Source organism: Didymella exigua (genome assembly GCF_010094145.1).
Source record: "Didymella exigua CBS 183.55 unplaced genomic scaffold M421scaffold_17, whole genome shotgun sequence".
NCBI classification, from domain to species: domain Eukaryota; kingdom Fungi; phylum Ascomycota; class Dothideomycetes; order Pleosporales; family Didymellaceae; genus Didymella; species Didymella exigua.
In genome coordinates, this window is record NW_022984791.1 from 96,214 (window position 1) to 123,669 (window position 27,456).

Consider the following 27,456-nt stretch of genomic DNA (forward strand, 5'->3'; position numbering starts at 1 on the left):
TGGTGATGATGGTGGTGGTGATGGTGGTGGTGATGGTGATGGTGGTGGTGATGGTGATGGTCGTGGTCGTGGTCGTGGTCGTGGTCGTGGCCCAGGTCTGCGTAGTATATCTCTTTCCGAGTTGATGCTGCAGGAGGAGTGTCAGAGCACAAGAGGTCACGAGTGAGAGACAGAGCAGAACATGTCACGAACGAGAGGCAGAGCAGAACATGCCACAGGAAAAAGGTAGAGTGGCAGAGGTCACAGAAAAAAGGTAGAGCGGCAGAGGTCACAGGAAAAAAGGTAGAGCGGCAGAGGTCACAGAAAAGAGGCAAGCGCACGAGTGGCGAGGCTGGAGTGAGTAATTGATTGCTAGCTCATGTTCAAGCGAGCAGCTCGGTCTCGCAACAAAGCATCTCTCGGTGTGTTGGAAGCTGCGTCAGTTGGAGACTGCATCAGTTGGAGACTGCATCAGTTGCAGCGCGGTCGTTGCTGCGCGGTCGTTGCTGCGCAGCGTGTTCACGTGCAGCTGCCGCGGCGGAGATGAGGTGTCGTCCGGCGCTGATGCGGCGGCGCGGCGTGGCCTGGTTGGCTGGGGGCTCCCAGCCAGCGGTGACGGGTGGGCTGCCGAGGTCGAATGCGCGCTCGGGTGTTGTGAGGCAGGCAGGAATGCACGACGTCGACAGCCCACCCCCAGCCAGCCATGGGCCTGTGAAGCTGACGTCGAGACACGGCGACTTCCACCAAGTACCATCTTCCCACACCCCCCACGGCCGCGCAGCACCGGAGCCATGGCCGCCCTCTACGACGACCTCAGCGGGTCGCGGTACCTCAGCTCGTCCATCAGCAGCCTGTCGGCGAGCCGGCAGCAGTCGTCGCAAATTGCCAAGGCGTACCGCCAGGCCGCCCAGCTGTTCCTCACGCGGCGCCTGCCCGAGGCGCTGTCGACCATTGAGCCCATCATCAGCGCGCCGCCGACGGACGGAGACGCGCTGCAGGACCCGGACGGCGCATCCAGCCTGCCCGGCTACGCGCCTGTCGCGACGGCCTCGCGCGGCACGCGGGTCAAGGTGTGGAGCTTCTACCTGACGTTCCTCAACAGCGTCGTCGAGCTGGGCGCTGAGGAGGGCAAGCATGCCTTTGGCAGCGCCCGCTGGAAGGCCCTGGTGTCCAAGTGCCGCGACGGCAGCGTGTGGGACCAAGTGGTGCGCGACGGGTACGCCGGCATCGAGGGCGACGTCGACGCCGACGTGGTCGTGAACCTGTATGCACAATGTCTGCTGTCCGTGCCGCGTCTCTGCTAACGATGCCGTGTAGGAGCACGCTCCTCCTCACCCACTCGCCCTCGCAGCGCCTCAACCAGGCGCGCCTCGAAGCCTACCTCGCCGCGACCGCCCACCCCACCTTCGACATTGCCTCGCACCTCGCCTCGCCCGGCCACCTGGCCCGCCGCAGGTCGCACACGGGCACCGACACCCCGCGCGACCTCAACACGCGCATCAAGCTGCTCGAGCTGTACACGCTGCACGTGCTGCCGCGCAACGACGAGTGGCACTATGCCCGCGAGTTCATCGGCATGAGCGAGGTGCTCGACGACGAGCGCAAGGAGGCCTTCCTGCTGGCGCTGCACAGCCTGAAGGAGGAAAAGGACGACGCCGAGCTGCGCGAGGAGAAGCTGCGCCAACAGCAGCTGGAGCAGCTGGAGGCCCGTCGCCGCGAGACGGACAAGCAGCGCGCCGAGCAGGCACGCATCGACGATGAGCGTCGCCAGCACGACGACGCGCGCGTCCGCAGCGATGCCGAGCGGCCCGCGCCCGACCACAGAGCCGACCGGCTACGCCAGCCCAAAGCCGCCTCCCCCCGCCGCACCCCCGCGCCCCGCCGCACGCCGGCGAAGAAGCCCTCCCCGCCGCCGCCCGGCCTGTATGCCCGTGTCGGCGGCCTGTTCGCTGCCGTGCAGAAATCCATTGCCGACTCGGCGCGCCAGATGACGGCCAACCCGCTGGCCTTGCTGCGCACCCTGCTGTTCCTCGTTGCGTTTGGGGTCGCGTTTGGGAAGAGGGATTTGCGAGAACGCATCATGCGGCTCGTCAGGCAGGCCGTGGATAAAGTGCGCCGGACGGTCGGCATGGGCGTCAAGGTGTCGTATATCTAGTCGTGTACATGAGCCTGCTTGGGACTTGGGGCTTGAACTTGGGACTTGAGACTCGAACTTGGGACTTGAGGCTCGAACTTGGGACTTGAGGCTCGAACTTGGGACTTGAGGCTCGAACTTGGGACTTAGGCTCAAACTTGGAACCAGGGTGGTGCGTAGCCATACGCTACGTTGGTGCATAGCCATACGCTACGTTGGTGCATTCTTATACAACTGTTATATCATGGCCCGCAGCGTTGGTGCATTCTTATATAATTATCATATCATGGCATACTGGTGCCCGCAGCATCTCTGCGGTGAAGCATCTTCTCCTTTGTACCAGCGAATACGACCTTGTCCATTCCACGCAACGCTCCCGCTCCTCCTCTTGAGGAACCATGCAAAACAGAGCGAGCAAATATCAAGCCGGAGTGCGCTGAGGAGAGTAACAAGGCTGAGCAAGTGAGCTCAAGGTGACGAGATCAGGAATCGTATTCATCCAAAAGCGCCAAGAAAAGTGCCCTCCTTCATGAGTCCGGCAAGTCCGCCCGCCGACATGTCTTATCTTACAAAGTCACCCAGGCCAATGCGCCGCATGGGACCATCGCCTGCAAGCCTCGACACGCCGCTGAGCAACTCAGTGTCCACACCAGGAGCTGTGCTGGGAGATGGCTTGTCACGCTCCTGCGAGCCATTTACGAGGGTCCAATACCCAAGTTATAAGGTGCACTGCAGTCGGCAACAGCACGACACACTCCCGTCGGCAACAGCACGATACACTGCAGTCGGCAACAGCACGATATACTGCAGTCGGCAACAGCACGATACACTCCCGTCGGCAACAGCACGATACACTCCAGGTCGTCTGCTGAATTGTGCATGTCTGAATCGTCTTCAATCGGCTGCTGTGACTCAAACGTGCGCTGCTGCCCATCCGTGACGCGTTGGCCTCGACAAAGACGGATGCAGCTTCGCGCACCACCTTTGATCGAGTCGGCCCCGCGTGCAGTCACGCCGGTGCAGTCACGTCGCAAGTCTGCCTGTCGACTCAAACCCCACTCGCTGCACGCAGCATCGCGACGTTGGAAATCCCCAAGAACAGTCAGTTTTGGCTGCCGTTGACGACTTCTCGCAAACGAGCTGGGCCGAGCACGACATGTGGCTGGGGAGATTGGTGGCGCAAAGTCACTGAAGCAGCCTCCATGGAGAGGCATCGTGTTCGTCGAGGGTATCTGGCAGGTGGCGTGGGTTAACGTAAGATCGGTGATCAGATCTGGTGAACGACCGGTGTCGATCCACATCATTGGCATCGCTGTTGATTTGCTCGCTCTCAGCAGCCCTGATTCGCTGATGCCCGGCGCGGTTGGGTCGTTGTGGTGTATCCCACCGTCGATGAACAGATGCCCTCCGGGAGACGGGGCAAAGTAGAAAGGTGCTGCCGATGTCGCTCTGGCGGCCTCGAGGAGCATCGCGGAGCATGCGTCGTCTCCAGCGAAGCCATGTCCTTGTTCGCAAAGCGGGTCGTTCCTGCGGTGCGCCTCGTGCGGGTCCACGCAGTATCCACACCCGCGAGTCTGCATCTCGACGTCCCACGGTGCCCGGCTCGCACTCTGGCCCTCTCCAGACGGAAACGACGGTCCCGATTCGTCACGGGACCGAATGCACCGCCTCCTGCCGTCGAGCTGACACGAGGCCGCTCGGTCGTGACCACTGCGTCCTGCGGCTTCGCACTGCGCATCTACATCCTTCCCGGAGTTGTAGATGTAGAGGACACTGTTCGAGTCTTCACACCTCGAAGCGTGGGAGGCTGAATGTGCAGTGGCTCTTGCCTGGAGATCACCACTGCGTGGCAGCTGAACGACGTGGCACCTCACGCCAACATGGAGCTTCTCCTCGAACAGATTGCGCATCGTGATTATCTGACTAGGTTAGCCCGCGCGCTCGATTCAGTTTTCGTGCTCATACCTCCTGCTTGTGACCATGGTCTCTTGCGTCGCCCCATCGAAGCACCAATATCTCCTTGCCCCGGTGGGGATTGCGGCTTCGTGGATTCCCAAGGACAACCTCGTCGAACCAGGTCCGGACTCCGTCAGTGCGGGCCTGTGCCTGCTGATGACGGGACCTGGCCGTGTGATTTGACATTGGCCTGAGGCCTACTGTATCATAATGGCTTCCTGGAACGTAGAGGTCTGCCGGAGCGTGATGGCTTCTTGAAGCAAATAAGCTCCACGGATCACCGAGACTGGGGTAACGCAATCCGGAAAGGTAATCCTGTGTTGGGTGCGAATAGGGCGTCGCAGGCGAGATTTCGGTGAATGGTACGTCTGCATCGAATGATTCGCCCTCGTGAAACAAGGGAAGGATCGGTGAAGGGTATGCACCTTGAGTATTCGATGAATCGGTCGTACAGACACCTTCATAACACGTCAGGCCGCCAACCCAACCTATCTGAGGGCTGTCATTGCGATCAGATCTGTGATGCAAGTCGAAGCTGCTGTATGATTCGAAGTCAATGCGCGAGACGTCGAAAGCGCTCGCAGCAAGAGACAAACCGCTTTCCGCCGTGATAAGTGCTGCGTTGGATACCGGTTCAGGCTCTAGAATGTCTGGCATAACGTGGCTCGCAGCCATGACCTGAGCGTAGCCAGTAGCCCGGCAGCCAGCAATGATATGGCCGTACAGCTCACCAGTCACCGCATCGATCACGACCGCTCCGCAATCGCCGTCTGCGAGTGGCCCGTTGAGTCTGGCAGAGAAGACCTCTTCAAACGACGAGCCAAAGGGGACACGCGTATCAGAAGCTGTACCGGTGATGATTCCAGTCAATCTGCCACTAGAAGTTGTCTGAACCACTACGGGTGTGCCTGTAGAGCGAGGGCGCGCTGTGCTCAGCATGCTCAGATCTTCGTGACTCGCAGCGAGGAACGCGGCGACTGAGGGCATTGTAGCAATGTCCATTTTCACGAGCGCCCAGTCCTTATCCGTGGACCATCGTTCTAGAGTGCCGAATGGTAGCAGGGACGCCAATGCGGGTATGTCAGGCTTAGGGAGCGAAAACCCATCTGTGATAGGTAGCTGAGAGAACAGCCTTTCTGGCGGGTCGTGTTGCGCACGGGGGCTCGCATAATCCAATCCTTCTGCTCCGAAACTCGACTGTGAGGAGTTGTCGTCATCGCTGTCCTCCGCAGAGGAGACACCCGAGTCCTCCGATTCCTCGTCCGATGACCAGACTTGGCAATCGACCTCGACAGTGCCTGCGTCCGTCTCATCATCTGGCCGGATGGTTTCGGTCTGGTCATCGCTGTCGATTTCAAAATCATCGACTGCGCTTTCGAACTTTGTGGTGGGCTGCTCGATTCTGTCGAAGAAGGCGTGTGCAGGACCTTGGTAATACACGTCGCCTTGCGCCCTTACGAGATTTGCTGTGAAGACACGAAGCCCTGATCTATGGGAGATGTACAAGGTCATGCCTCGGGAGCGGAGGGCCTGTGAAGGGTTGTAGAAGACCTCAGTCGTAGGCGCCCCGGGGGAACCCGCATTGATCGAGCTTGAGCCAGAAGCAAGCTGTTCCAGCTCGCCTCCCCAGCTGGGGTCTCTCGATGCTTGCGCAGTCTTCCAGCCACGGTGTTGACCAAGAATTCCCGACTCCTTGACTAATTTGCGAGCTTCCTTGCGATGACCGTCGCTCTCAGAGACAAACAAGACAGTAGGAGCTGCGGTGCTTGCTCTTCTGCCGACCATGTACGCGGTTATTGTGATGGATCCCTGATTAGAGACTGAGCCAATACGGCCGCCCAGATGCGTCAAGATCAGAGGCCGAATATCCGTGCTGTAGATGTGTCGGAAAGAGTCCCTGAGCTCCCAGCAGTGAGGACCAAATGTTCCGAAGCGACCAACGTATTGTCCTACGGACCTCGGTTTGACTGGATTGGCCGTGCGGGTGCTTTCTTCAACCAAAGACCCGACAGATAAGATAGTCATGATATGTGCGCACCCGCTGGATGAGACTGTTTACGGCCGTTTTCGCTTGGCTCGATTTGTAGGAATACCAGCGATAGAGGTCAAGGGAGTTCTTCTGGGAAAGGGCGGCTGCTCGCAACACTTTAGATGGTTTGAACAGCTTGCTGGCCCTTTGACGCGGTGGTGTGGGGCATGGAGGCGCAGCTACAATGGATGTGTGCTGCAGCTACGGCCCACCGAGTTCGACCTGCATCATTCGACAGCCAAGGAACTTCGCAGACCGGACAGCGCAGTCATTTTGCGGCATTAGCGCCATATTTCCACCATCTATACACCAATAGCTGCCAGCGGCGGAGTCTCGCTAGGCGTGTGAGCTCTGCAGTGTTTCAGGATTCGCTTCCCTTGGGTGGTACACAGAGGGCTGTGTCGTCGTATAGCGGGGCTGTGTCCTGTATCTTCAGCCTGATCGCTTCCAAGCAGACGAGTTGACTATGGTCGGCGTCGCGCACTGCTGAGGCCATTCAAGGCTCCAAGTTCCATGGATTTCCAAAAGACCCTCTACGGGCCTCTCAACGTAACTCTCAACGACCGCGGCATCAAGGTTGCCATCACAGAGAATTTCTGGCCCCCAACAGATCTACCAATATATCAGCAAAGACTTCTTGATTGGGGACCTTACTTCAGATACTACGACAGGCAATGCCGAGAGGCCCTAGTCGATCGAGGTCGCTTTGTGGCGGCCAAATCACACTATGATATCTTCAGCCTCACACGTTGCTTCAACAAAGGCGCCACTCGAGAAATGATCAAGGAAGATCTGAGATCAAAGTTCCCCATATCCGGAAACTCTAATGAAGATGAGAGGGTAGATGGGGCAATTGATCTAGCAGCGCGGCTGTACCTGATGGTCAACATTGCAGTTGATACTCGAACAATTTCCGAGCAGATACACCTAGGGTGGACCACGGGAAGCCTGAAAGAATGCGTCCATGCGCACTTCAAAGAGCCACAGATCTTGAGTGATGCTGGAATCAGGATGGAACCCATTTTCACAGCGGCCAATATCGAGAACGTTGCAGGTCTCCGAGTAATATCCACGGATAATCTTGCAGATCACTTGCGATTGATGGATCGGGACGGTACAGTCGCCGTGTTCTGTAATGTGTCTTTCCTGCGGAGACATGTCAGGTGCGTACAGTGCTCAAAGGCAAGTAGCGAAATATTAACCATTGGGTCAGTGACGCGTTCCCGGAGGGGCTCGCAGCCGAAACACTCAAGACACTGTCCCTGCTCTTCCCACCAAATGACAAGGATACGCAACACTGGATACGGAAGCGCATCAACTCCGAAGCTATTGACAGGGCCGTGGCTTCTTGTGCCCTCCTGCGACTTGAAGAAAGGCAGTTTGAAAGGTTCAACTTCTGGCACGATCGGCTCGTGATTCTGAAGCAAGCTTTCGATCAATCCCGGCCCTCAACGATTGCCCAATGGTGGCACGACCGCCGGAATGGAGTTCAATGGTACACGTTCTGGGTGGCAATCCTTGTTTTGTTCCTGACAATTTTCTTTGGTCTGGTGCAGAGCATTGAAGGAGCTCTACAGGTTTACAAAGCTTTTCATCCGAGTTAAGCTGGGTCTAATACGGTAGTGGATCCCTGTATAGTCAGACCTCGAGGCTATCATCTCGCACCAGATGAGAGCATCGTTGGCCATATATGAGGCTTCGGTGGACTCCTTCCCGCCCGGACTGTTTCGCAAAGCTGTCAATGCAACGCCTACGCAGTTTTCCGATTCTTCGACAACGTTTTCTTCCTCTGCTTGACCATGTACGTGAACATCGTGTATGCACCTGTGACCTGATGTCAGCTTGTATTACACCTGTATGGAAGTGATTACTTACCTGGAACATATAGTGCTAACAGGAAGTAAAACACAGGCGGAAGGACCGGGCTGACTTGCCCAACAGGCTCAATGCTTCTGTACATCAACCACCACTCTGCGCCGATGCCGATCGGATAAAGAGGGTAGAACATGGTGTACCTATGATAATGAGCTCCCTTCGATCTGATAGCATGGAGAAACGCACCGTAGCCATGTAAGCGCTTGCGGGGCCTTCCCATGAAGGTTCAAGGCCAGGTACAAGTACCGGGTTGAGTCCGCAACCGACCATGCAAGCACCAGAACGAAGAACGCGTGAGAAGCGGCTGTGCTTGCCGGAAAGCTATACCAGATCATCCATACCTGGATGACACGAGTGAAGACTTGTATAGCCGTGGTGCTGACTGGCGACTTGACCAGCCCTGTAACATGATCAGCAAGGCGGAGACATGTTGCGAGCTTGCACCTACCGATTGCAGCGTGTATGACCTCGATCAACGTGAGAGTCTGTACCCATCGCGCTCGTGGCTCGACAGCTTCGAACAAAACAAACTTGCTGTCCGAGGCATGTGTAAGTGCGCTCACGCCTATCGAGATCCACAATGCAGCAAACAGGAGGTTGTAAACTGTCAAGTAGAGGATGCGGGGCTGTAGCGAAGGCGACGTTGCGCCTTTTGCATCGACGCGTAGCGACTGTTCTTGACGAGCCATATCGAGTCTTATACGCCAAGGTGTGTGTCTTTTCGTTCGAAAATTCGAAGTCTTGGTGTTTCGACGGAGTCAGGTCTAAACTGGCACATGTACCGAGGCTAGAGCTCCTTCGCTTGTCTGCATCCTCTAACACGATCTTTGCTTTGCAAACGGTTCGAGGTGTTTTCCTTCAGTAACGCGAGCTGAATGATGATGTCCGTTGTTGCCTGACGGCCCTGAGAAAAGTAACCGTAAGGACGACGCTTCTTTGTGCCTGAACTAGTTGCGCGGAGCAGAGGCGCTCGATACATCAATTGTAACTCCGTGACAGCGAGAACTGCGGACTATGGTGGGTAGTGCTGCCGCCATCATCACGACCAATACGCCGATGTGAGTACAATTTGGGTATCGATGGTGTTGTGACGACGAGGCTTGACCCCGTGACGTTGAGAGCGCGCTGAAACACGCTACCGGGAGACGAGAAGGGCGGGGCCTGCACAAGGAGAGAGTAAACCTCTACGATCGCAAAGCATCAAGAGTTCATTTGGACAGTGAATATGGTGTAACAACAGAGTGGCTTCATATACAGGAGGAGTAACATTGTTCAGCTGCGTGACATGCGCTTCTCCAGAGGCACCTTCTTCTGATATCGGCCATCACGCTGCCTTCCCTCAGATAAGCAATAGGAATCACTCTTCCCACCTCGTCCGCCTCGTCCGCCTCGTCCCCCTTTCCTACCACGACCGCAATCTCTATTCTCACGAACAAGCTGGCCGCTGTCTCGGGGGCCTTGACTTGGATTTTTCGAGTCAGCTCGCTCAGGAGCAGAGCCTCTGCGACTATTACGTCCACCTGGGCGCTCCTGACGGTTTTGGTGCTTGTATGAGCGTTGAAACTTCTCTGGTCGCCCTCCTGCCTCATGATCGGGCTCGCGGCGGCGCTTGATGCCACTTGCCTGCTGCTTTGAGGATGCCGTCGTCCTTGTGGCGGGTGCGGGAGGCGCACTCTCCATGTTCGTTTTGACCGCAGACTTGACAACATGTGCGTTTTGGACGGAGGCTTTGGGTGCGTTGGTCTCTTCGCCATTCTCGATTTGCCCCTCTGGCTGTTCGCCATGCTCAATTGAAGCAACCACCTCATCATCGTTGTGCTTGTAGACGCAGTAGATCCCCTTCACACAACCCGCCCGCAGATCTCCGTCAGGGCATGATACACCAAAGGCCTCGTGTGAAAACCAGCAGGCATCGCCATTTGGGCAGCCCGCTGGAGTGTTGATAACACTGCACAGCTTTCGAGGCTTCTTGCCGGCGATGACAGCAGTGCGATCAGCACCGCCGTGGTCAAATGTACACTCCTTACTACGACATTCGGCTTTGTACTTGCAAGCCTTGACTTCAGCAGCACCAATGAGCTTGAGAGAGAGAGCGAAGTCGAAGCCGTCTGCCCAAAAGCCGAGATCTAGAGTGCTGCCAGCTTCGACCAGGCCAAGAGCTGCTCGAAAATTAGGACCGGTGAGTAGGAGGTTTAGGCTTTTGATCACGATTGCGGCTTCCACCGTCTTTGCTGTAGCTAATGGAGACGTGCTTGTGGTCGGAACGGCTGGCTCTTCTGTTGACTCCTTGTCATTGGCCTTTGTGTCGCCGTTCTGGTCAGATACCTCTGCGTGTATCGCATCGTCGGCGAATATGTCAATCTGTTCGATCTCCTCAGCTGCCGAGGTCTCCTGGTTGTTGCTTGTGTCGGCCTCAGCGTCAGAGTCACCATAATCAACCAGATCCTCCTCTTCATCCCGGTGCAGGCTGAACCCAACTTGTCCTATCTCGGGCGCTAATTGCCGATGCATGCTTTGACGGTGGTGAGGTTTGCGTAAAGAGTAGAGAGACTTGGCAAACGTATGTCGATGTGTAAAGAGTTTCTAAGGGAAGGAAAGAAGGGACATGTTAGGTACGTCTCACATTTGTCTTTAAGGCTCTTTCCAAGAACACTGACTGTGTCGCAATGACTGCGCTGCTGTCTGTGCCATTGGCGCTGGCGCTTGGCTTGGGTAACTCGACATTTAGGCCTTTGTTGGTATTGTGGCTGTCTTTGTCTCGCGCAATCACAAACCACGAGGATTGTCTAGATTCTAACGCTTGACAAAGAAAGACCTAGCCGATCCACGGGGATTGACATGTATTCTTTCGCCTGAATGGCCTTCAGATATCTGCACAGATAAATGGAAAATGAGCACTGGTGCGGCGCCTGAGGCACGAACCCACCAAGTGATGGTTAAGTTCGGTCGGTTGCTGCCTGAGACCAACTCACTCGACTCAAGTCGCAACAGTCGAGACTGCAGAGACCTGTGTTTATTTGAAACAGCAACGAAGAGCAGATCTGAAACGCGACAGCTGCGTGCATGAACGATGACGGTGTTTGACACCTCGACCGGGGTTTACCTTGACAGAACTTCTCCACCAGATTTTCTACAGACGCGTATTCTCAACATAGATCACCTGCGCCAGCGGAATCCAAAAATATGACTCACTTGTCTCCGCTTCTACACTGTATTTAGTTGGAAGGACACTCTGCAGGAGAAGCTTAGCTTGCGGTGCGGCAGACGCAAGCTGTCAGGGTCGATGGGCATAGGATCTTAGCACAACATCGATGCTGAACAGCGTCGCAACCAGGGCTGTGAGATAGAAGTAGTGGACGGAGTGCAATGCTCGCAGGATGGTGGAGTATAAACGTGGAGTTGAGCGTCGCTCTCTGAATCCACATCCGCTCGATCACAAACACCTTGTCACCAACAGTCTACGACTCTTTTCTGTCTACAAAGCTCAGCCGACCTATCTCTGCTTCCAAACATTCTTTCAACTCACCTTTCACGATGCGCTTCACAGCCGCCGCCGCCACCATCTTCTTTGGGCTTTCGGCCTCTGCCGCAGCCGGTCCTGTGGCTTTCAACCAGCAAGGCTAGCTGCGTGCACCAAAGGTTTACGACCTGACCGTCGCTCATGGTATGGTAGCTGCTGCGGATGCAGAAAGTCTGCAGTGGAAAAGAACAGGTGGTAACGGCACTGACGACGGTCAGCGTGGCAAGATCGGCGGTGAATCCGGCGGCAATAATGAGAATGGAGACATCTTGAGCGATAGCGATGGTGACAAGGATAGCAGCGAAGGAAGCGAGGGCTCGAGCGGCTCAGATGGCTGAAGCAACTCAGGCAGCTCATAGAACAGCAGCAGCAGCAGCAGCAGCAACGGATCCAGCAGCGGAGCAGAGAGCAACAGAAGCATCGACAGTTGATCACCACACACCTCCTCTTCGGCAACAGCTGCTCATCAAGCTCGGGAAGCGGTCAGTCTAGCCCTGATGGCGGAGGCCAATCTTTGTATGGCGATGGCGAAAACAGCTCTAGCTCAGGCAGCAATAGTAGTCAGTCATCGTCTGGGGATACTGACGACTCTTCCTCGAGAAAAAACAACGGCTCCTCATATTCAGACGGTGAGACACCCTCGAGTGGAGACAACGACATCATCTCCTCTTCTGGTAGCAACCCTTTCTCTGGCAGCAGCAAGGGCTCCTCGTCCTCAAGCAGGGGTGGATTCAGCTCTGGCGACGATCATGACTCCTCTAGCGACAGCAGTAGCCGAGATAGCAGCGACCCAGGGTTTGTTAGCCATTCGAGCGGCACAGAAGATGGACCATATGATGGCGAGAGCAGCGATAGTGTAGAGAAGCGTGCGTTTACGACCCGAGGGGCGACTAGGCGGGATTAGGCACGTCTGAAGATACGGGAGAGCAGTCGAAACGACCGTCGTGAGAGTGGAATGGAATGAGGCGAATGAGCTTGAGTAGATTTGCATGGGCTAGGGTCGACAGGCTCTACCGGTACAGCCAGCTAGCTACCTAGGTAGAACTAACAACCGCATCATCTCACATTAAACCCCGGGAAACCCTTGCTGTATTTCCTAATTCGTATGGTCTTGTGAAGTCTTCTTTAGACCTAACACCTGCAGGGAATCTTTCAATAGCCTGCCCTGAGGTCCGGGTGATGTGGTTAGCGACTCAGTTCTCACTCCAAGAATTTTTGAAGCTTGAGTTTGTTGCGTGACTACCAAAACAGGGGTTTTGGCAATCCTGGACATGAACAGGGGTACCTCATGAATTGTGACGCTGTCGTGCTCGAGGAAGTTGGCTGTCCGCGCCACTGACGTGAAGTTGTAGCAAAATTAACGCCGGCAATGGTCTGTGCTGTCTGTGCCGTGGCGCAATTGCTGGAGGCGGCAAGCCCCACGATCGTCGTACTAAACGAATGGCAGAACGACTCCAAGTCGGCGACGCTGGCCGCCACCTTCCTCCCTTTTGAGCGACTGATTTCCAAATCCGTGCAAACTCAAATGAAATTCTAAACCCCTTACATGAGCAGGTTCTTCTTTTGAGCTCTCGTCCGCTCGAATTCGCGGGCGCACCAATAGCCAGCATCCAAATGGTCATGCTGCAGACCTCGCCACATCACGTTGCTGCATTGCTTATTTGGTCTGATTCACGCCTGCTGAAAGCAAGGCTAGATGATTCAGGATTCAAAAACCCAGGTACATCGTGACTTGATGTGTACATAGTCTACCCGTAACAGGAAATAAGAGCGGATGATCTGCACGCTGACCCCACGAGACGCTCACGGATGGCCACACCCGGAGACGCTCCGGTACTAGTGTAGGTCCAGTGTGCGGGGATAAAGACTACGAACGTGGTTGACCGCGGTGCCGCGGCACTTTACAGACGTCGAACATGAATCGGCTTACTCTTTGAGGACTTGAGTGCGACTTGTCTGGGCGGGGTGTTTGCCTTTCGAGGTGAAGCAGCAAAAGATCGTTGCAGCATTGGACGCAGGAAGGATATTACCGTCAGCTGGTAATCCTCCTTGCTCACTGATTGGGCATTCGCCGAGGCTGTCTTCATCCCAAATCAGCAACCTACAATGTAGACCACTGAAGGTATAAGACAAGGGGGCTGCTTCAGTCGATCCCAGATTCTCATCGACCTCACACTTCAGTTCTTCATTCTCTCACCATGAAGTTCACATCACAGCTTCTTGTTGCCGGTCTGGCACCTTTGGCTCATGCATTCCCTGCCATGATGTACGAGGCTGCCGCCGCTGACCCTCAGATCGAATCTCGCGCTAAAGAGCTTTCTAAGATGCTCGAGGCTCGTCAAGCTGGTGCGGATGCTGCCACAGCACTCTTTGAGCCCACAAACACATTCAATGCACAAAAGCAGCTCATCGATGTCGGGCCGGGGAGCGGCCACGAGTACGTGCCCCCAGGCTCGGGAGACCTCAGAGGACCATGTCCAGGCTTGAACGCTTTTGCCAACCATAGTAAGTACCGGGACATTCTCAGATTGATCTTTGTTAAGATACCTAGACTTCCTCCCACACAACGGATATGCCTCAGTCCAGCAGTACATCGACGTAACCACGAAGGTCGTCGGAATGGGGAGTCAGCTGGCTTTGTTCCTTTCCGTACTGGGAGGTGCCATTGATGGCGACATTCTGAACTGGTCGATGGGTGGCACACCGTCCCTTGCGCAGGGCGGCCTCACAGGTGTTTTGGGCAACGGCCTCTCCGGCTCGCACAACAAGTACGAGGGTGATGCTTCTCCAACAAGGCCCGACCTCTATGAGGCTGGAAACAACTATAAGACTGTGACCGCACAGTTCCAGGACATGATCAACCACTCGCCTGGTGGTCAGGTCACTCTTGACTCCCTCACACAATTCCGCTCGGATCGCTTCGATACGCAGATCGAAAACAACCCAAACTTTTTCAACGGACCCTTTACTGGTGTACTCGTGCAGCCCGCCGCCTACACTTTCATCTACCGCTTCATGGCAAATCACAGTGCTGAACACCCTGAGGGTCTCTTAAGCTATGATACTATCCAGTCTTGGTTTGGTGTCGAGGGGACAAACGGAAACTACAACGCCGTGCAAGGAACCGAGCGCATCCCCAAGAACTGGTACAGGCGTGCCTTGGAATACCCCTATGAGGTCGACTACTTCTTGGTCGACACTCTCAATGCCGCCAAGCTCCACCCTAAGTTCCTCAATATCGGTGGCAACACCGGAAAGACCAACTCCTTCGCTGGTGTTGACGTCGCAGATCTGACCGGCGGTCTCTTCAAATCTTCCGAACTCCTCAATGGCAACAACTTCGGCTGCTTTGTCTACCAGCTCTCGGCACAGGCCAAGCCCGACATTCTCCTTGGTGCCCTGACTAAGCTCACTGACGCTATCGGCTCCCTTATTGGCCCGCTAGGTTGCCCGCAGCTGCAGAAGATAGACACCAAGCTGCTGCAGCAGTTCCCTGGCTACACTCAGAAGCCAGTCTACGGCTAGAAGATTATATACGTAACGCGCAACGATAATGACTCTCTTCGGTGCATATAGGTAGTGTAGTTCGCCAAATTATCATCATTTCGTGTAATTTCAATCACGTTGTAGTATGCAGTACTTGTCAAGAGTTGATAGTGAAGGGGTGCTGCTCATGGAAATATCTCTATTCTTTGAATCACTTACGCGCTAGAAGGGTCCTGTGTGATCTGTCTCAGCATCGACGCGGAAGCTTTTCCTAGACTTCTCGGTGTGCATTCATGATCAATTGTTGACTACTCAAGTCCTCAAACCGCTGGCCTTGACTAATAAGGACCAACACTCCTCGTTTTGGTCATTATTAGTCATCTTTGTTGCGATGCAAGTCGGTCCTATAGGCCTTGATCGTCACCTCTGTTGACTACCTTGGACTAGCACGTCTCAGGATATGTATATATGGTCGCCTCCTAGCTAGCAAGCAACTCAGCGCAGTTTTCCATCGATACATGCAGCGGCTACGTCTGCCGCGACAATCTTCCTCAGCATCTTCGTCAGACACATGTTCCTCGTCATCATGTCGGTCTTCTGCCGAATCTTCCTCACCCTGGATGATCTCATCGTCCGACTCACTACGTCGGAAAACAAGCAATAGGAATCACTGTGCACAGACGATCCCAATACTCTCAGGAGGGTCTATGTGCAGACGATACTATATAAACGCAACTTTGCTCTCTGCATAGTCCTTGAATTCGACCGTCAGATCTAGCATGATAAGCAGCTTGAGGCACTCCACGTCAGTCAGATGCTCATGAAGATCGATAGCCGATCCAGGCATGGTTTCGCAGCAAGCATCTTGTATATAGTGGGGAGTGTTGTCGAAAGAAAGACGTGCTGGAACTACGCAGTAAGCGGAAGCTGGATGACCGAAGAGATCATCCAACGAGAGCACATGATGATCTTCGTCGACATGAGTAACTGGAATGCGTGGGGAGATTTTTTTCGCAGCAGTTTAGAAAGGCACCTCTCGGCAGGAAGGGCAAGTTCCAGAATTCTCAAACCATGGCAGAAGGCATGTACGGTGGAAATCGCCGTGCTTTGGGCAGCCCGTATTCACTATTGCTTCTGCAGGTGTTTCCCTCCAGGTGAGATAGCAGATTTGACAGGCATCGAAGTCGGATTCCGTAGGCGGTGGTACATTAGCAAGGCCAGCCAAGTACATTGCGCGTGTCGGTCCACAAATTCGAGGCTGCCATAGTTCGCGGTAAAGTCCTTCATAGTCTGGATCCATGTTACGAGGATATGCTTAACTATACGTTTGCAAAGTGTTGCTGAGAGTAAATCAGGCGATGGTCCCGCGCGCACTGTGAAGTAACGATGCCCATCTTACCTAACCGCTTGGCATGAGATGATGCATGTACAATGTAAAGCTTTTGTGCAGACACGTGTGATAAGATTGAACCTGCAGGATTGATCAGTCATCATCGGCAGCATGTGATACAAGGATGCCAATGGCAGGACAGATGTTCCTACAAGTTTCCATCTTCTGGGTGATCATGAACGCTGGGAGACGCGAAGTAACAGTGGCGAGAATGGTAGCGATGATTGCGGGCCCAAGATTTACGATTGGAGTGAGATTTTCTTGAAAAAGTTGCCAAACGAAGTCAGGTCCGGAAGGTAGTTTACCGATCAAATACTAGACTGGGACTGACGCTCACACACATTGGGATATGCGCGGAACACAAATGACAGGAATATGGAACATATATGTATGAGGCGGTGATAGATGCATATTCAAAACCACCATGTGTGCGCGATGGTTGCGCATCTTATTTTTCGAACTGGTTATCGCTTAGACTTACTCGAACTCCATTATAAGCCGATGGCTCACTACCATTTAGAAGTATGTTTCGAGGCCTTCTTATCATCATCATCCAGCTTGACTACTACAGGCGAACTACCAGCCATTGGAGCCGCCAGAAGCAAATCGTTCGTCAGGGATAGTGAGATTTTAAAGTAATGGTAATTTTCCTCGAGTACAGTCCGAACAGTGAGGACACAATATGGAAATACTTGATCAAAAAGATAAGAGAGGGAGAGCGCAGACATTATGCAACGGTTGTGAGGAGAAGCAGATCATGTGTTGTTGTTGGTGGTGTGTAGTGTTACTTCCTCAGCTGCATCACCAACACGTCATGAAAATAGACCCTGCAGCCAGCCCTTTGAGAGGCGGGCACAAGTAGAACAACAGAATACACTTGTTTTTCGATTACAATTGATACCGCAACACATCACCATTCCTTGATGTGCGAGCAGGTGCCACTCAAGCTCTGAACCGTCCCAGCCATTGACTTACGTGGGAAGCATGCCATGGTTGAGGTCGGTAGGCGCTTGCACATACGACAGCGTACTTAGATACTCATTTCATACTAAAGATTGTGGTCTGAGCGGAGACGAGTTGAAAAGTATTTGGGTGGTAGCAGCATTGCAAATCGCGTCCACGGGGCTTTCGGTGTAGAATGCTTTAAGTTAGTATTGTGTGCAGACGTTGCTGTCAGACGGCTCCATGTTATACTGTGACACTGGATCAGGACTTCAATGCGAATTTATTAACCCTCGGGCGTCCGCTGCATGTAATTACTCGTGGGATGAACTTCTGTCACAGCTGAGCCACGGAGCTCGGCAACTTGTAGTGGGGCCATGGATTATATAGAACGCATTCATCTGATCTTTTTGCTCAGTGATCCGCACACTAGATCACTAGAATACGGTACCGGTATTGTTTAATAGCTCCGTCGCACAACTTCAAAACTAAGGCCCTCACACAAGAAAAACTCGATAGTAGCAGCCGTGCTCGTCAGTGATATTTTTTGAAGGCCTCAGCTGAGGAAAAGTAGGTCGTGCCTTGCATGGAAGTTGCCGGACAACGATGTCGGATCGTCATTCCAACTGCTCGGGACAGCGGTCCGCTCCTGTCTGGAATTGCAGACCTGGGGATTTTGTCGATAAATAATGGGCTACCTCTTACTTCCTCATGTACGCAGTTTTGCGACTATCTTGAACCTCAACCATGCCTTTGAGCTTCTACAGTGTTCACTCTTCGTTGCCTCGAGCCGAACGTCATGTCCGCCGGACCACAGCACAGGCTGTTCATAAGAGGACATCCCTGTGCGAACGATGCACCGGATTTCTGCATCACCTGCCGTGCGTCTTCTGGAAATACGACCCTGATCCTACTCTCGGTTAATGGTCACGTGGCTCTTTGTCTTCGCTGGCGTTCCTCAACATAGTAGTACTCGTTCCACTACGCAAAGTAGTCCTGGTAAAGCGCGGCCAGAACAACGACGTGCAATAATCGTGAACAGTGACTATATTATGATACCGTCATCAGAACAAGGCCTTGGCATACCAGAATGTGGAGTAGGTTGACAGTAGGTAAGTCGCAAGTCCACAAGCATCGGAGCTCAGGTCGAATATTTTTTAATGGCGCCTTGGTGTACGCAAGCGGCGGTGATTGAAGTGGATCCGAGTCATCTGCTGTTTGTGTCCCGCTGTCGAGGAGAACATGACGCCTCGCTGCAAAGGTAAATCTCCGCGCGAAATGTTGCAGCCGACCGGGCCGAAACTGGAAGTGTGCTAACCAAGCATGACATAGTGTCGGTATCTACCATCTGCACGAGCCATCCCCGCATTTCGTTCAGTCTCGTCCAGGCCCTAAACATCGCAAGTCCGGACTTCATCGCGACCGTGACGCCGACGACAGCACCTAACATTGCGCTAATCGGGGCCGGCATCATTCTAGTCCGTCTTTTGGCTCCTGCACCTACAGTGCTACCGCAGATTAGCCGAGTCTAATTGAGCTCTACACATGGCTGACTCGCAGGACGAGCCGCTCATAAATGGAGGTGAAGCCCCCATGCAAAAACGCAGGTCGTCCAGGTGGCTTAAGAGAAATTTTATCATTATCATGTTGTTCGCTGGTACCACAACCCTTTTATTCTGGGTGTTTGGCACCCCTAGCCTCGGGCGACCAACACAAGACTCGCCCACCTACGGTTCTGATGGAGACCTCATTGTAACACTTCCCGGATACGGATCGTTCCAGGGCATCAAAGTCGTTTCGAATCTTCCCCAGACGACCAACTTCAGTACACCCGTCGACGCGTGGCTGGGTGTTGACTACTCGACACAGCCAGTCGGCGAAGATCGATTCAAGCCTGTCACCTGGCCAGCAGCCTTTGATGGTGTCAAAAATGCCACTACGTATGGACCGGCATGCTGGCAGAATGTGTATTCTTCAACGCTGCAGTCTGAAGCCTGTCTCAACCTGAACGTTTTCCGGCCATCTGGCGTCCCTCTCGATCAGAAGTTGCCCATATTTATCTTTATACATGGTGGTTCATTCGTTAGTGGTTCTTCAAAGAGCTTTGATGGTGCCATGTTTGTTGCCAGGAGTGCTCAGCCTGTGATGGTCATCACGATGCAATACCGCCTTGGCGCGATCGGCAATATACCCAGCAAGCTCATGCAAGAGGAGGATGGTCTGAACTTGGGTGTACGTGACCAGCGCCAGATGCTGGAGTTCGTACAGAAGTATGCTGACTCCTTCGGCGGTGACAAGGACCGAGTTACACTCGGTGGCCTCAGCGCTGGTGGACACTCTGTTGGCATCCACCTGTTCCATAACTACGGCGAGGACACTGGCAAGCCCCTCTTCGCACAAGCTATCTTGGCTTCTGGCTCGCCTACTGCGCGTGCTTTCCCTGGAGTCGACTACGCCTTGTACCAGCGTCAATTCGCAGATTTCATGGACTACCTCAATTGCCCAACAACACCCAATGACGCGGCCATGGCATGTCTACGCGCGGCTGATGTCGATGACCTCCAATTCATGTCGTCTGCCCTGTACTCCGCTTCCAACTACAACATCACATGGCCCTGGCAACCCGTCTCTCCAGGCCCTCTTATCGAGAAGCGCGGTTCCACTTCTGGTGAAGATGGTACATTCTTCAAGATCCCCATCCTCATCTCCTCCGCCACCAATGATGGCAGCCCCTTTGCGCCTCAGGATCTACGCACAAATGCCGAGTTTGTAAAATTCTGGCAAAACCTCGCACCCGGCCTCACAGCGGCCGACCTCGAGGACGTGCAGCGCCTATACCCAGACCCTACGACTTATGGCGCTCAGAGCCCCTTCCTACCCGTGACTGAGGACTACATCAGTCCTCAATTTCAGCGCATCAGCGCCGCATATGGCGACTACAGCTATACCTGTCCGGTGCAAGACACTGCCAGCCGTCTTGCAGCAGCAGGTGCCCCAGTGTACAAGGCGCGCTTCAACACTCCCAACTGGACGCCTACATACCTGGGTGCTCCTCATGCAAGTGACAATGGCTACTATAACGGTCAAGTTGGCACACAGTACCCTGAGATCGCGGAGATCTACAGCGCCTACTTCGCCAGCTTCGTGGTTAGCGGTGATCCAAACACCTATGCTGATTCGAGGGCTCCGAAGTGGGAGATATACACCGGGACTGGAGGCAACCAACTCGTTGTCAGCCCACCTGCGCAGGGCGGCGCGCAGATGGAGGTGGAAGCAGCGGGTATTAGGATGGAGCAGTGTGCATGGTGGAGAGACGAGGATCGTGCTAAGAGGCTCAATAAGTGAGCTCGAAGTAATAGTTAACATGTCATGATATTAATGAACGGTTCTTGGTCTTATTCAGGAGTAGTATTGTGATGCGGCACTTACTCGCAATTTATGCTCGCAGAAGCAGTCATCTACCCTTAACATGCTAGTCGAGTAATAAGCAAAGATCTTAACCCGATGAATCTGTCATGCCATCGTCGAGATAAGCGTGTACCTCGAAGGGCGCATTTGCATCAACCCCGCAACGTCATTGGCAGAAGTGGGGCGCGCCCAGATCAGGATGCCCATGGTCAATCAACGACATGCAAGATGTGTGCTCACCATCCATAACCCCAAGATACCACCAATACTCCACCACTCAATTCAAATCAAAGCACCAGCCATGGCCAAGCTCACCGACTTCAAGCTCCTCTCCTTCGATGTCTACGGCACACTGATAGACTGGGAGCGCGGCGCCCTAACCGCCCTGCAACCCATCCTCAAGACAACACAAAACCGCGACCTCGACGAGAAGCACATACTCTCGGTGCTGCACACGATTGAATCGGACGTCGAAAAGCAGCATCCAGGCTGGAAGTACGCAGACGTCCTGACCGCCGTGCACCCCAAGTTATGCCAAGAGCTAGGACTCGTTACGCCGAGCGCAGAGCAAAGTCGTGCGTTTGGCGCGAGCGTGGGGAGCTGGCCCGCGTTCCCCGACACCGTGGCGGCGCTGAAACGGCTGCAGAGGACGTACAAACTCGTCGTGCTGTCGAACGTCGACAACGACTCGTTTCGTGCCGGGAATGCAGAGGCGCTTGAAGGATTTGAGTTCGATGCCGTGTATACGGCGGAAGATATTGGGTCTTACAAGCCTAATCTCAGGAACTTTGAGTACATGCTCGCTCATGTGAATGAGGAGTTTGGGGTTGAGAGGGGCAAGGTGCTGCAGACGGCGCAGAGCCAATTTCATGATCACCATCCGGCGAAGGAGGTGGGGATAAGCAGTAGTTGGATCTATAGGCCGGGAGCGGTGATGGGGAACCGTGAGGATCCTGTGTTTACGTGGAAGTTTGACACGTTGGCTGATATGGCGGATGGTGTGGATCAGGAGCTAGCGGAGAAGAATTAGAAAAGCATGGTACTAGTAGTTCGTTCGTGTATCATGAGGTTGGATTTAAGTCGAGAATGTCATAGCCTATCGTTCCTGTTATCTAGTTGACAAGACCTTGCTCTTTCAGATGCCTCGGGTAAACCCCATCGTCCTGCATTGTGTATGGCAAGTTGCCAATCTTCTGCTCGAGGATTTGTCTTGTCAACTTCCACAGGTTCAGGCCCAGTACTGGGCTCTTCGACTGGTCTGAAGGCTCCGCAACCTTACGGTCTGGTACAATATAGGAACCCTGCACCTGCTCCTTGACAATATCAGGATGCGTCGCGGCGAACAAAATAGGCCGGCAACCCTGCTTGACTGGATCCTTCATCAAGGGACGTACTGCAGCGACACCGACTTTGCCGAGTATGCCATAAGCCTCGATAGCCTGGTCTTGCTGGTCCGTCACAACACCGCCTGGATGTGTAGCATTAATCCAGGGAAGACCGGTGTTGCCTGTCACCTGGCCAAATTGACCGGCCTTGATGCGCAGCAGCAGCTCACGAAGGAAGACAATCTGGGCCAGCTTTGTGCGGTTGTACAGCTGCATAGCGCCGATGTCCTGGTTCATTTCATCGATAGACGCGAATTTGATGTTAGCACTCGCAGGTCTGTGCATATCCGAGGACTGAACAACAAGGCGCGAGTCGGGCGTCTTCTGCAAGATAGGCAGTAGTGTGAGCATCAGATGGGCCTGAGCAAAGTGGTTGACCTGCATGTGTGTGTCCAGTCCGTCCTCGCTCTCGTTGTATACACCAACACCCAAACCGGCATTGCAGATCAAGGCATCGAGCCTGTCCAGTTCCTTCGAGAGCTTCCGTGCGACCTCGTCTGTCTGCTTAAAGGACTCGAGATTGCACTGCCTCCACTCGACCCGGCTGGCGTTTCCCCAGTGCTTGAGCGCATCTTGTGCTTCAGTGGCGTGTTGTTCGCTTTGCGAGAGGAGGTAGATCCTCTGGGCGTTGTGTTGGAGGAGATGCGCGACGATGCCGAAGCCGATGCCTGCTGAGCCGCCCGTGACGATGTAGACCTGGAAACGCGTGAGCGAAGCAGTAGTGAGTGTAAAATCACTGTTCATCTCACCTTGCCGCTGAGGTCTGGCATCTCCGTGTCTGGGTCGAAAGTATTGCTGAAGATGGCGTTCTTGACAGCTTCCATACTGTAAGCCAGCTCTGGTCAGGTTTGTTGAGAATTAAGGTGTTAATGAGGAGATCGTGTCCTGCTGTGTAAAGTCGAAGGTATATGTCCTTGCGTGTCAATTCGAGTTGTCGTAATTATACTTACGACTATGCCCCAGAGACGCGTTCAGCGCAGCATCGTGTCGTCATAATGAAATGCGTGTGGAGAGGCGACACGAGGGATTGGTGCTGCATAGTCGTGCAATGCCCGCATGGGGCGCGCATGCAAGATGTGAGATTATCAAGTAGTTCGAACTAATCTCACACCAAGAGACCAGTGACCTCAGGTGTTGCGGTGCGACGCGCTGCTCCGAGGGTTGCGGCGGTAGTGACGACGACGTCCCTGCTCGAAGCTCGAGCTGCAGGGAAGCAGCGGCCCCGCTCTCATCATCGAAGCGGTCTAGCCTGTTGTTGCCCTCGACCTTCACGTCCCAGAGAAAGATGACCGCCGCCTTCTCATCGATATACCTGAAGAAGCTCGTTCTCTATGTGTGATCGCTTCTAGGAACGTAAAAACACCGTCCCCTTGCGCAGCACGCAAAAGTAACAACAGAACCTAGTTCTCTTTAAACGTATAGCCTATATAAATTCAAATTGCATGCGCTATAGGTATAACTTACGTGAGAAACAAAAATTATTATAAGCTATGTGTGCTAGCATAGCAGTACGTGGCTAGAGCAGAGGGGTATTTAAGTAATCAGCTTAGTGATTGCTTACAAAACGAGTTTCATCGTACTGTGATGAATTCCTGTACTACTATAATGAGCTAAGCGACGATGAGTGCCTAATGTGTTCACGAGAACAACGGAATTGTGGCGGTCTTGCCGTCGAGGAAGAGCAACCTTCTACAGAGGCATCCAGGGGCTACATTTGTGTAAGCTGCCGTTACAGAGATGAAGCCGAAATCAAAGGCCGGTGGACAGATCGTTGACGTTGCAAGTTAGAACTCGACAAGTTTCGAGATTAGGAAGAGTACATGTACAGACAACAGCGGGGTGAAAGTGACGATGAGGGGGAGGAAACAGGCTGAGAATTGGGTTGAAACAAGAGCTACGAATTCTGATCGAAGTTAGAATTAGAGGAATTGATATGCGTCGATTGATCTGCGCGCCCTCCGAGACGAGATATGTGCCATTGCTGTCTTCGACGGAAGGCCAGACTTGGCCGATGGAGCCCTGGCCCATTGTTTATCAGAATGAGCCACAAGTCCTTCTTTCTTCTTCTTCCAAGCGAACTGCCTTTCAATGCTCCATGCGATAACACCTTTTCGTGCAGCTCCAAGTATCTGGCCAATATCTGCGATCAGAGTGTGCCTAGGTGAGATGTAGGCCAACTCATGAGATCAGCTCGGGCCGGGTTGGCCACTTTGTGGACGCGCATTTATGCCGTGACCATTGCCAGTGAGTAGGCGAGACAAGTTCGAAGGGCCGGGACTATGCCTAAAACTGATGGCGATATGGGGTATGGCGCCCACTTGTATGGAAGACGATTGGGCCTTCGTCTTTGCTCATCTTGTTCGACTCGGTTTTGGCGATGGTCCAAATAAACTGCACCCACTTCTCATCCTCTTGACAAAGCGGAGATAAGCCTCAATCGCTTCAACATGGGAAGGGTACGTCCTATCCTTGTTCATCCAAAGCTTCAGGTACTTTCCGTCGCTCTGGCCTCTGAGCGCGCAGTAGTATTCGCCCTCGTTTCCAGACGACCGTCGGAGGACCACAACGAGCTTTCTGCCTTTGAGACCAGTGACGTTGCTTGCTTCACCTGGTTCAAATAAGCAACGAGTTAACAATACGGGCATTTTTTGTTATACGTAGGCATTGGTCCTTCAGCTCTGCGATCCTGTCGAGATCGTCAATAGACTCTGTATCGCTCATTTTCCGTGACTTGAAATGGCGTTGTCGCGACGTCGTAGAGGACTTAATGTATCGATGCTTCGTCGTTGCTGTGCTTTGGCTCGGTATTTTGTAATCTTACATCTGCTGTCGTTCCTCTTATATCGCTGCGAAAGCTACCCGTTGGCAGCAGTTCTACAGCCCTGCATGCCCAATCACGGACCAATATTGGGTACAACGGCATTCACGTACAGTGCAGATCGGCCGTTGGGACAATCCTGCACGGCCCAAGAGCCGGGAACAAGGAACTGGGGAAGTGGATCGTGCTCCGAAATCGTCACTGTGGACTCGCCAAAGAACCCTTGGAACATCAAAGCTCTGAAAAGTCTTCTCAAAAAGGGGCGCCTCTTTCATGGGTTTGGGCTGCACTCAAGAGTCGGTGTTGATGCCCACAACTGAAGGCCCGTTCGGAAATGAGAGATCGCGACACAGCCACTATGACCCTTGAAGTTTCATCGGGTCAGTCCGACTTACCTATGGGAAGAGCCTCGACCAGGAATGCAGGCATGATTAAGGTACGACGCGTGCAGAAAAGAAGTATTCTAAGGTGGATGGAAAACGTGTGGAAGCGTGACGACCGAAGCGACCATGACGCGGTCTGTTCACGCTAACGGGCCCCACTTTCTCCACGATGCTGTCCCTTCCAAGGTCCGTTGACCCATCGAACTAATTATGCTGCTTCCTATTTTTTTTCGTAGAGGGTTGTGAAGATTGTCTTTTGATGTCTGTCTTGGAACGAGGCTTGGAACATGTATGCACATTTGCTTTGGGATTACCAAGGGCTAGCTAAAAGTTGATCAGTAGTGAAGATGAACAAGCCAAGCGCGGCGCAACGATAGCCTATGCTGTGATGCTGACGGGATTAATTCCAACCTCTGTAAGCTTTGTTGCCTCAGGCTCTTTGATCTCGAGCTCGACGGGATCGATGGTGTCTGTCAAACCCATGTATTTGAGACTTGCACTCCAGCCCAGGTCCTCCCCGAAGTAGGACTGTAATACCTCGGGGCCATACTTGATGCCGTTCTTCGGATCATAGGTCAGACACTGCTTGCCGACTGCGATGCCAATGACAGCATCCCAAGAAGGGAGCTCAGTCTTGCCGTAGCGGTCAGCTTCTGGTGCTGACTCTGGCAACTCGGAGTTCAAAATTGAAGAATAAATGTTCATGGCTGCAGCTTGGCCCATGACCGTTGCGCTTCCAGCGCGTTTGATGCCGGTCCATTGAATCACGTCGCCAACACCGAAGTGGTATTTGTGGTTGGCGATCGTGTCCTTGAACATGAGGCTGTTGTCAACCTTCACCTCCTTGTCTTCGTTCAAACAGGCTGCTGGCAAAATGTCTGTGGTAGGCGTGCCCTTTCTTGTTGAATCGATGACGAAGTCCGCTGTGATTTTCTCGCCATTTGCCAGTGTAACCTCGAATTTACCATTGGCCAGCTCCTCGATATTCGCTCTGTTGCCGAGGACAACCTCAACACCCTCTTCCTTGAGCATGGTACCCACACGGTCCTTGAGTTCTGAGGGTAGTGGTTCCGACGATAAAACCTGGTCGCGAGAATGTACCAGTGTAACACCGATCTTCGGGTAGTAGGTCTTGATCTCGCCAGCAAACTCGATTCCTACGGCGCCAGCGCCAATGATGACCACCCGTCGCCCTTCATGATTCGATTCATCGCTGCCAGTGATCTTCTCAATGAAGGCCTTCCCGTCCTTTAGATACTCCTCGTAGCTACCAGACTTTGGCACGGCGGGCCAATGCCTCTTGAGACCTGTAGCTACAACCAGATAGTCATACGCGTGCTGCTGGGTCTTGCCGCTGCGATCAGCCCATTCGGCAACTTTGGCGTCTGGGTCAATTCTTCTGACTGAGCCATGCTTAAATGTCAAATTTGGCTGCTTCAGCTCGTTCAGATGCGAGAAGCGTTTCCACATGTGACTTGTGTATTTTGGCGCTACGTGTGCCAGCGGAGCTCCCACCGAGTGGACTGTAGAATACCCCGGTCAGTATGAGATCTGCAGCATGAGAAACGCGTTGAAAGACAGACTTGAAGCCTCGGTTAGTGGGGCCAAGAGATTGATGACGCACAGTATCCATCGCGCTCGTCAATCACGGTGACTTCGATGCCTCGCCTGCTCTTTGCTCCATTGAAATCTGGTCCTGGATAGATGGGCTGTCTCGCCTTGCCGTCATTCAACTCGAGGAGGTTGACAATCGCAGCGATGCCTCCGTATGCACAGCCGACAACAAGAACGCGGTGCGGTGACGACAGCGACATGCCACCGATAGCATCGGTAAGGTTTGGCATCCTCATTGTAAGGAAAATCAATCTGATAACAGGTCTGAGAAGTAGAAAGGTGGGATGGAGGAAAAGGAAGACTGATGATCTGATTACCGATTGATAAGATTAAGAGCCGGATTTCTTCGGCGTTTTATCGCGCAGCCCCGCTCAGACCGCCCTGCACCGGTATCGGTAACGGCATGTCCGGAAGTGATCAGTCCACAAATTGCATTCCGGCAGTCCTGGCACCATCCTGACAACCACTTCGTTGTTTGACGGTAAGGGATGGTGAGCTGCGGATGCGATTGGCCTAACGCCGAATTTTATCAGATCC

At 53.6% G+C, this 27,456-nt stretch overlaps 10 protein-coding genes across 10 annotated transcripts; 5 read left to right on the forward strand and 5 right to left on the reverse strand.

Annotated features, from left to right (window-relative positions):
- Window positions 1-581: 581 nt before the first annotated feature.
- Window positions 582-2,624, forward strand: M421DRAFT_421703 (uncharacterized protein). The gene is made up of 2 exons (XM_033592916.1): window positions 582-1,243; window positions 1,297-2,624. Exons 1-2 carry the CDS (start codon window positions 771-773, stop codon window positions 2,132-2,134), a joined length of 1,311 nt encoding a protein of 436 aa, XP_033447556.1. The 5' UTR covers window positions 582-770; the 3' UTR covers window positions 2,135-2,624.
- Window positions 2,621-6,155, reverse strand: M421DRAFT_421704 (uncharacterized protein). The gene is made up of 2 exons (XM_033592917.1): window positions 4,079-6,155; window positions 2,621-4,032 (listed from the first exon to the last, which is right to left on the reverse strand). The coding sequence occupies exons 1-2, from the start codon at window positions 6,092-6,094 to the stop codon at window positions 2,809-2,811; spliced, it is 3,240 nt and encodes a 1,079-aa protein (XP_033447557.1). The 5' UTR covers window positions 6,095-6,155; the 3' UTR covers window positions 2,621-2,808.
- Window positions 6,156-6,611: 456 nt separating this feature from the next.
- M421DRAFT_101737 (uncharacterized protein) lies at window positions 6,612-7,702 on the forward strand (the record flags this gene model as incomplete). Its single annotated transcript, XM_033586675.1, has 3 exons — window positions 6,612-6,674; window positions 6,726-7,261; window positions 7,312-7,702. 3 exons carry the CDS (start codon window positions 6,612-6,614, stop codon window positions 7,700-7,702), a joined length of 990 nt encoding a protein of 329 aa, XP_033447558.1.
- Window positions 7,682-9,134, reverse strand: M421DRAFT_176656 (PTPLA-domain-containing protein). Its single transcript, XM_033587846.1, has 4 exons — window positions 8,422-9,134; window positions 8,160-8,373; window positions 7,974-8,113; window positions 7,682-7,922 (listed from the first exon to the last, which is right to left on the reverse strand). Exons 1-4 carry the CDS (start codon window positions 8,660-8,662, stop codon window positions 7,849-7,851), a joined length of 669 nt encoding a protein of 222 aa, XP_033447559.1. The 5' UTR covers window positions 8,663-9,134; the 3' UTR covers window positions 7,682-7,848.
- Window positions 9,135-9,183: 49 nt separating this feature from the next.
- Window positions 9,184-10,558, reverse strand: M421DRAFT_176757 (uncharacterized protein). Its single transcript, XM_033587847.1, has one exon. The coding sequence runs from the start codon at window positions 10,482-10,484 to the stop codon at window positions 9,246-9,248; it is 1,239 nt and encodes a 412-aa protein (XP_033447560.1). The 5' UTR covers window positions 10,485-10,558; the 3' UTR covers window positions 9,184-9,245.
- A 3,091-nt stretch (window positions 10,559-13,649) lies between these two features.
- On the forward strand, window positions 13,650-15,237 carry M421DRAFT_421707 (Cloroperoxidase). The gene is made up of 2 exons (XM_033592918.1): window positions 13,650-13,998; window positions 14,045-15,237. Exons 1-2 carry the CDS (start codon window positions 13,692-13,694, stop codon window positions 15,016-15,018), a joined length of 1,281 nt encoding a protein of 426 aa, XP_033447561.1. The 5' UTR covers window positions 13,650-13,691; the 3' UTR covers window positions 15,019-15,237.
- A 3,480-nt stretch (window positions 15,238-18,717) lies between these two features.
- Window positions 18,718-20,767, forward strand: M421DRAFT_421708 (alpha/beta-hydrolase). Its single transcript, XM_033592919.1, has one exon. It carries the CDS (start codon window positions 18,857-18,859, stop codon window positions 20,654-20,656), a length of 1,800 nt encoding a protein of 599 aa, XP_033447562.1. The 5' UTR covers window positions 18,718-18,856; the 3' UTR covers window positions 20,657-20,767.
- Window positions 20,768-20,956: 189 nt separating this feature from the next.
- Window positions 20,957-21,856, forward strand: M421DRAFT_421709 (haloacid dehalogenase). Its single transcript, XM_033592920.1, has one exon. The coding sequence runs from the start codon at window positions 21,021-21,023 to the stop codon at window positions 21,747-21,749; it is 729 nt and encodes a 242-aa protein (XP_033447563.1). The 5' UTR covers window positions 20,957-21,020; the 3' UTR covers window positions 21,750-21,856.
- On the reverse strand, window positions 21,832-22,928 carry M421DRAFT_6104 (NAD(P)-binding protein; the record flags this gene model as incomplete). The annotated part of the gene is made up of 2 exons (XM_033595838.1): window positions 21,832-22,800; window positions 22,854-22,928. 2 exons carry the CDS (start codon window positions 22,926-22,928, stop codon window positions 21,832-21,834), a joined length of 1,044 nt encoding a protein of 347 aa, XP_033447564.1.
- A 2,588-nt stretch (window positions 22,929-25,516) lies between these two features.
- Window positions 25,517-27,456, reverse strand: M421DRAFT_421712 (FAD/NAD(P)-binding domain-containing protein). The gene is made up of 2 exons (XM_033592921.1): window positions 26,930-27,456; window positions 25,517-26,828 (listed from the first exon to the last, which is right to left on the reverse strand). The coding sequence occupies exons 1-2, from the start codon at window positions 27,153-27,155 to the stop codon at window positions 25,684-25,686; spliced, it is 1,371 nt and encodes a 456-aa protein (XP_033447565.1). The 5' UTR covers window positions 27,156-27,456; the 3' UTR covers window positions 25,517-25,683.

Coding starts and splice junctions, on each gene's coding strand:
- M421DRAFT_421703 (XM_033592916.1), top strand. CDS start 771: ATGGCCGCCCTCTACGACGACCTCAGCGGGTCGCGGTACCTCAGCTCG. Junction 1,244..1,296: donor GCCGACGTGGTCGTGAACCT/GTATGCACAATG, acceptor GATGCCGTGTAG/GAGCACGCTCCTCCTCACCC.
- M421DRAFT_421704 (XM_033592917.1), bottom strand. CDS start 6,094: ATGACTATCTTATCTGTCGGGTCTTTGGTTGAAGAAAGCACCCGCACG. Junction 4,033..4,078: donor ACCATGGTCACAAGCAGGAG/GTATGAGCACGA, acceptor TAACCTAGTCAG/ATAATCACGATGCGCAATCT.
- M421DRAFT_176656 (XM_033587846.1), bottom strand. CDS start 8,662: ATGGCTCGTCAAGAACAGTCGCTACGCGTCGATGCAAAAGGCGCAACG. Junction 8,114..8,159: donor CAAGCGCTTACATGGCTACG/GTGCGTTTCTCC, acceptor TCATTATCATAG/GTACACCATGTTCTACCCTC. Junction 7,923..7,973: donor GTTAGCACTATATGTTCCAG/GTAAGTAATCAC, acceptor ATCAGGTCACAG/GTGCATACACGATGTTCACG.
- M421DRAFT_176757 (XM_033587847.1), bottom strand. CDS start 10,484: ATGCATCGGCAATTAGCGCCCGAGATAGGACAAGTTGGGTTCAGCCTG.
- M421DRAFT_421707 (XM_033592918.1), top strand. CDS start 13,692: ATGAAGTTCACATCACAGCTTCTTGTTGCCGGTCTGGCACCTTTGGCT. Junction 13,999..14,044: donor GAACGCTTTTGCCAACCATA/GTAAGTACCGGG, acceptor TAAGATACCTAG/ACTTCCTCCCACACAACGGA.
- M421DRAFT_421708 (XM_033592919.1), top strand. CDS start 18,857: ATGGCTGACTCGCAGGACGAGCCGCTCATAAATGGAGGTGAAGCCCCC.
- M421DRAFT_421709 (XM_033592920.1), top strand. CDS start 21,021: ATGGCCAAGCTCACCGACTTCAAGCTCCTCTCCTTCGATGTCTACGGC.
- M421DRAFT_421712 (XM_033592921.1), bottom strand. CDS start 27,155: ATGAGGATGCCAAACCTTACCGATGCTATCGGTGGCATGTCGCTGTCG. Junction 26,829..26,929: donor TGACGAGCGCGATGGATACT/GTGCGTCATCAA, acceptor GGTATTCTACAG/TCCACTCGGTGGGAGCTCCG.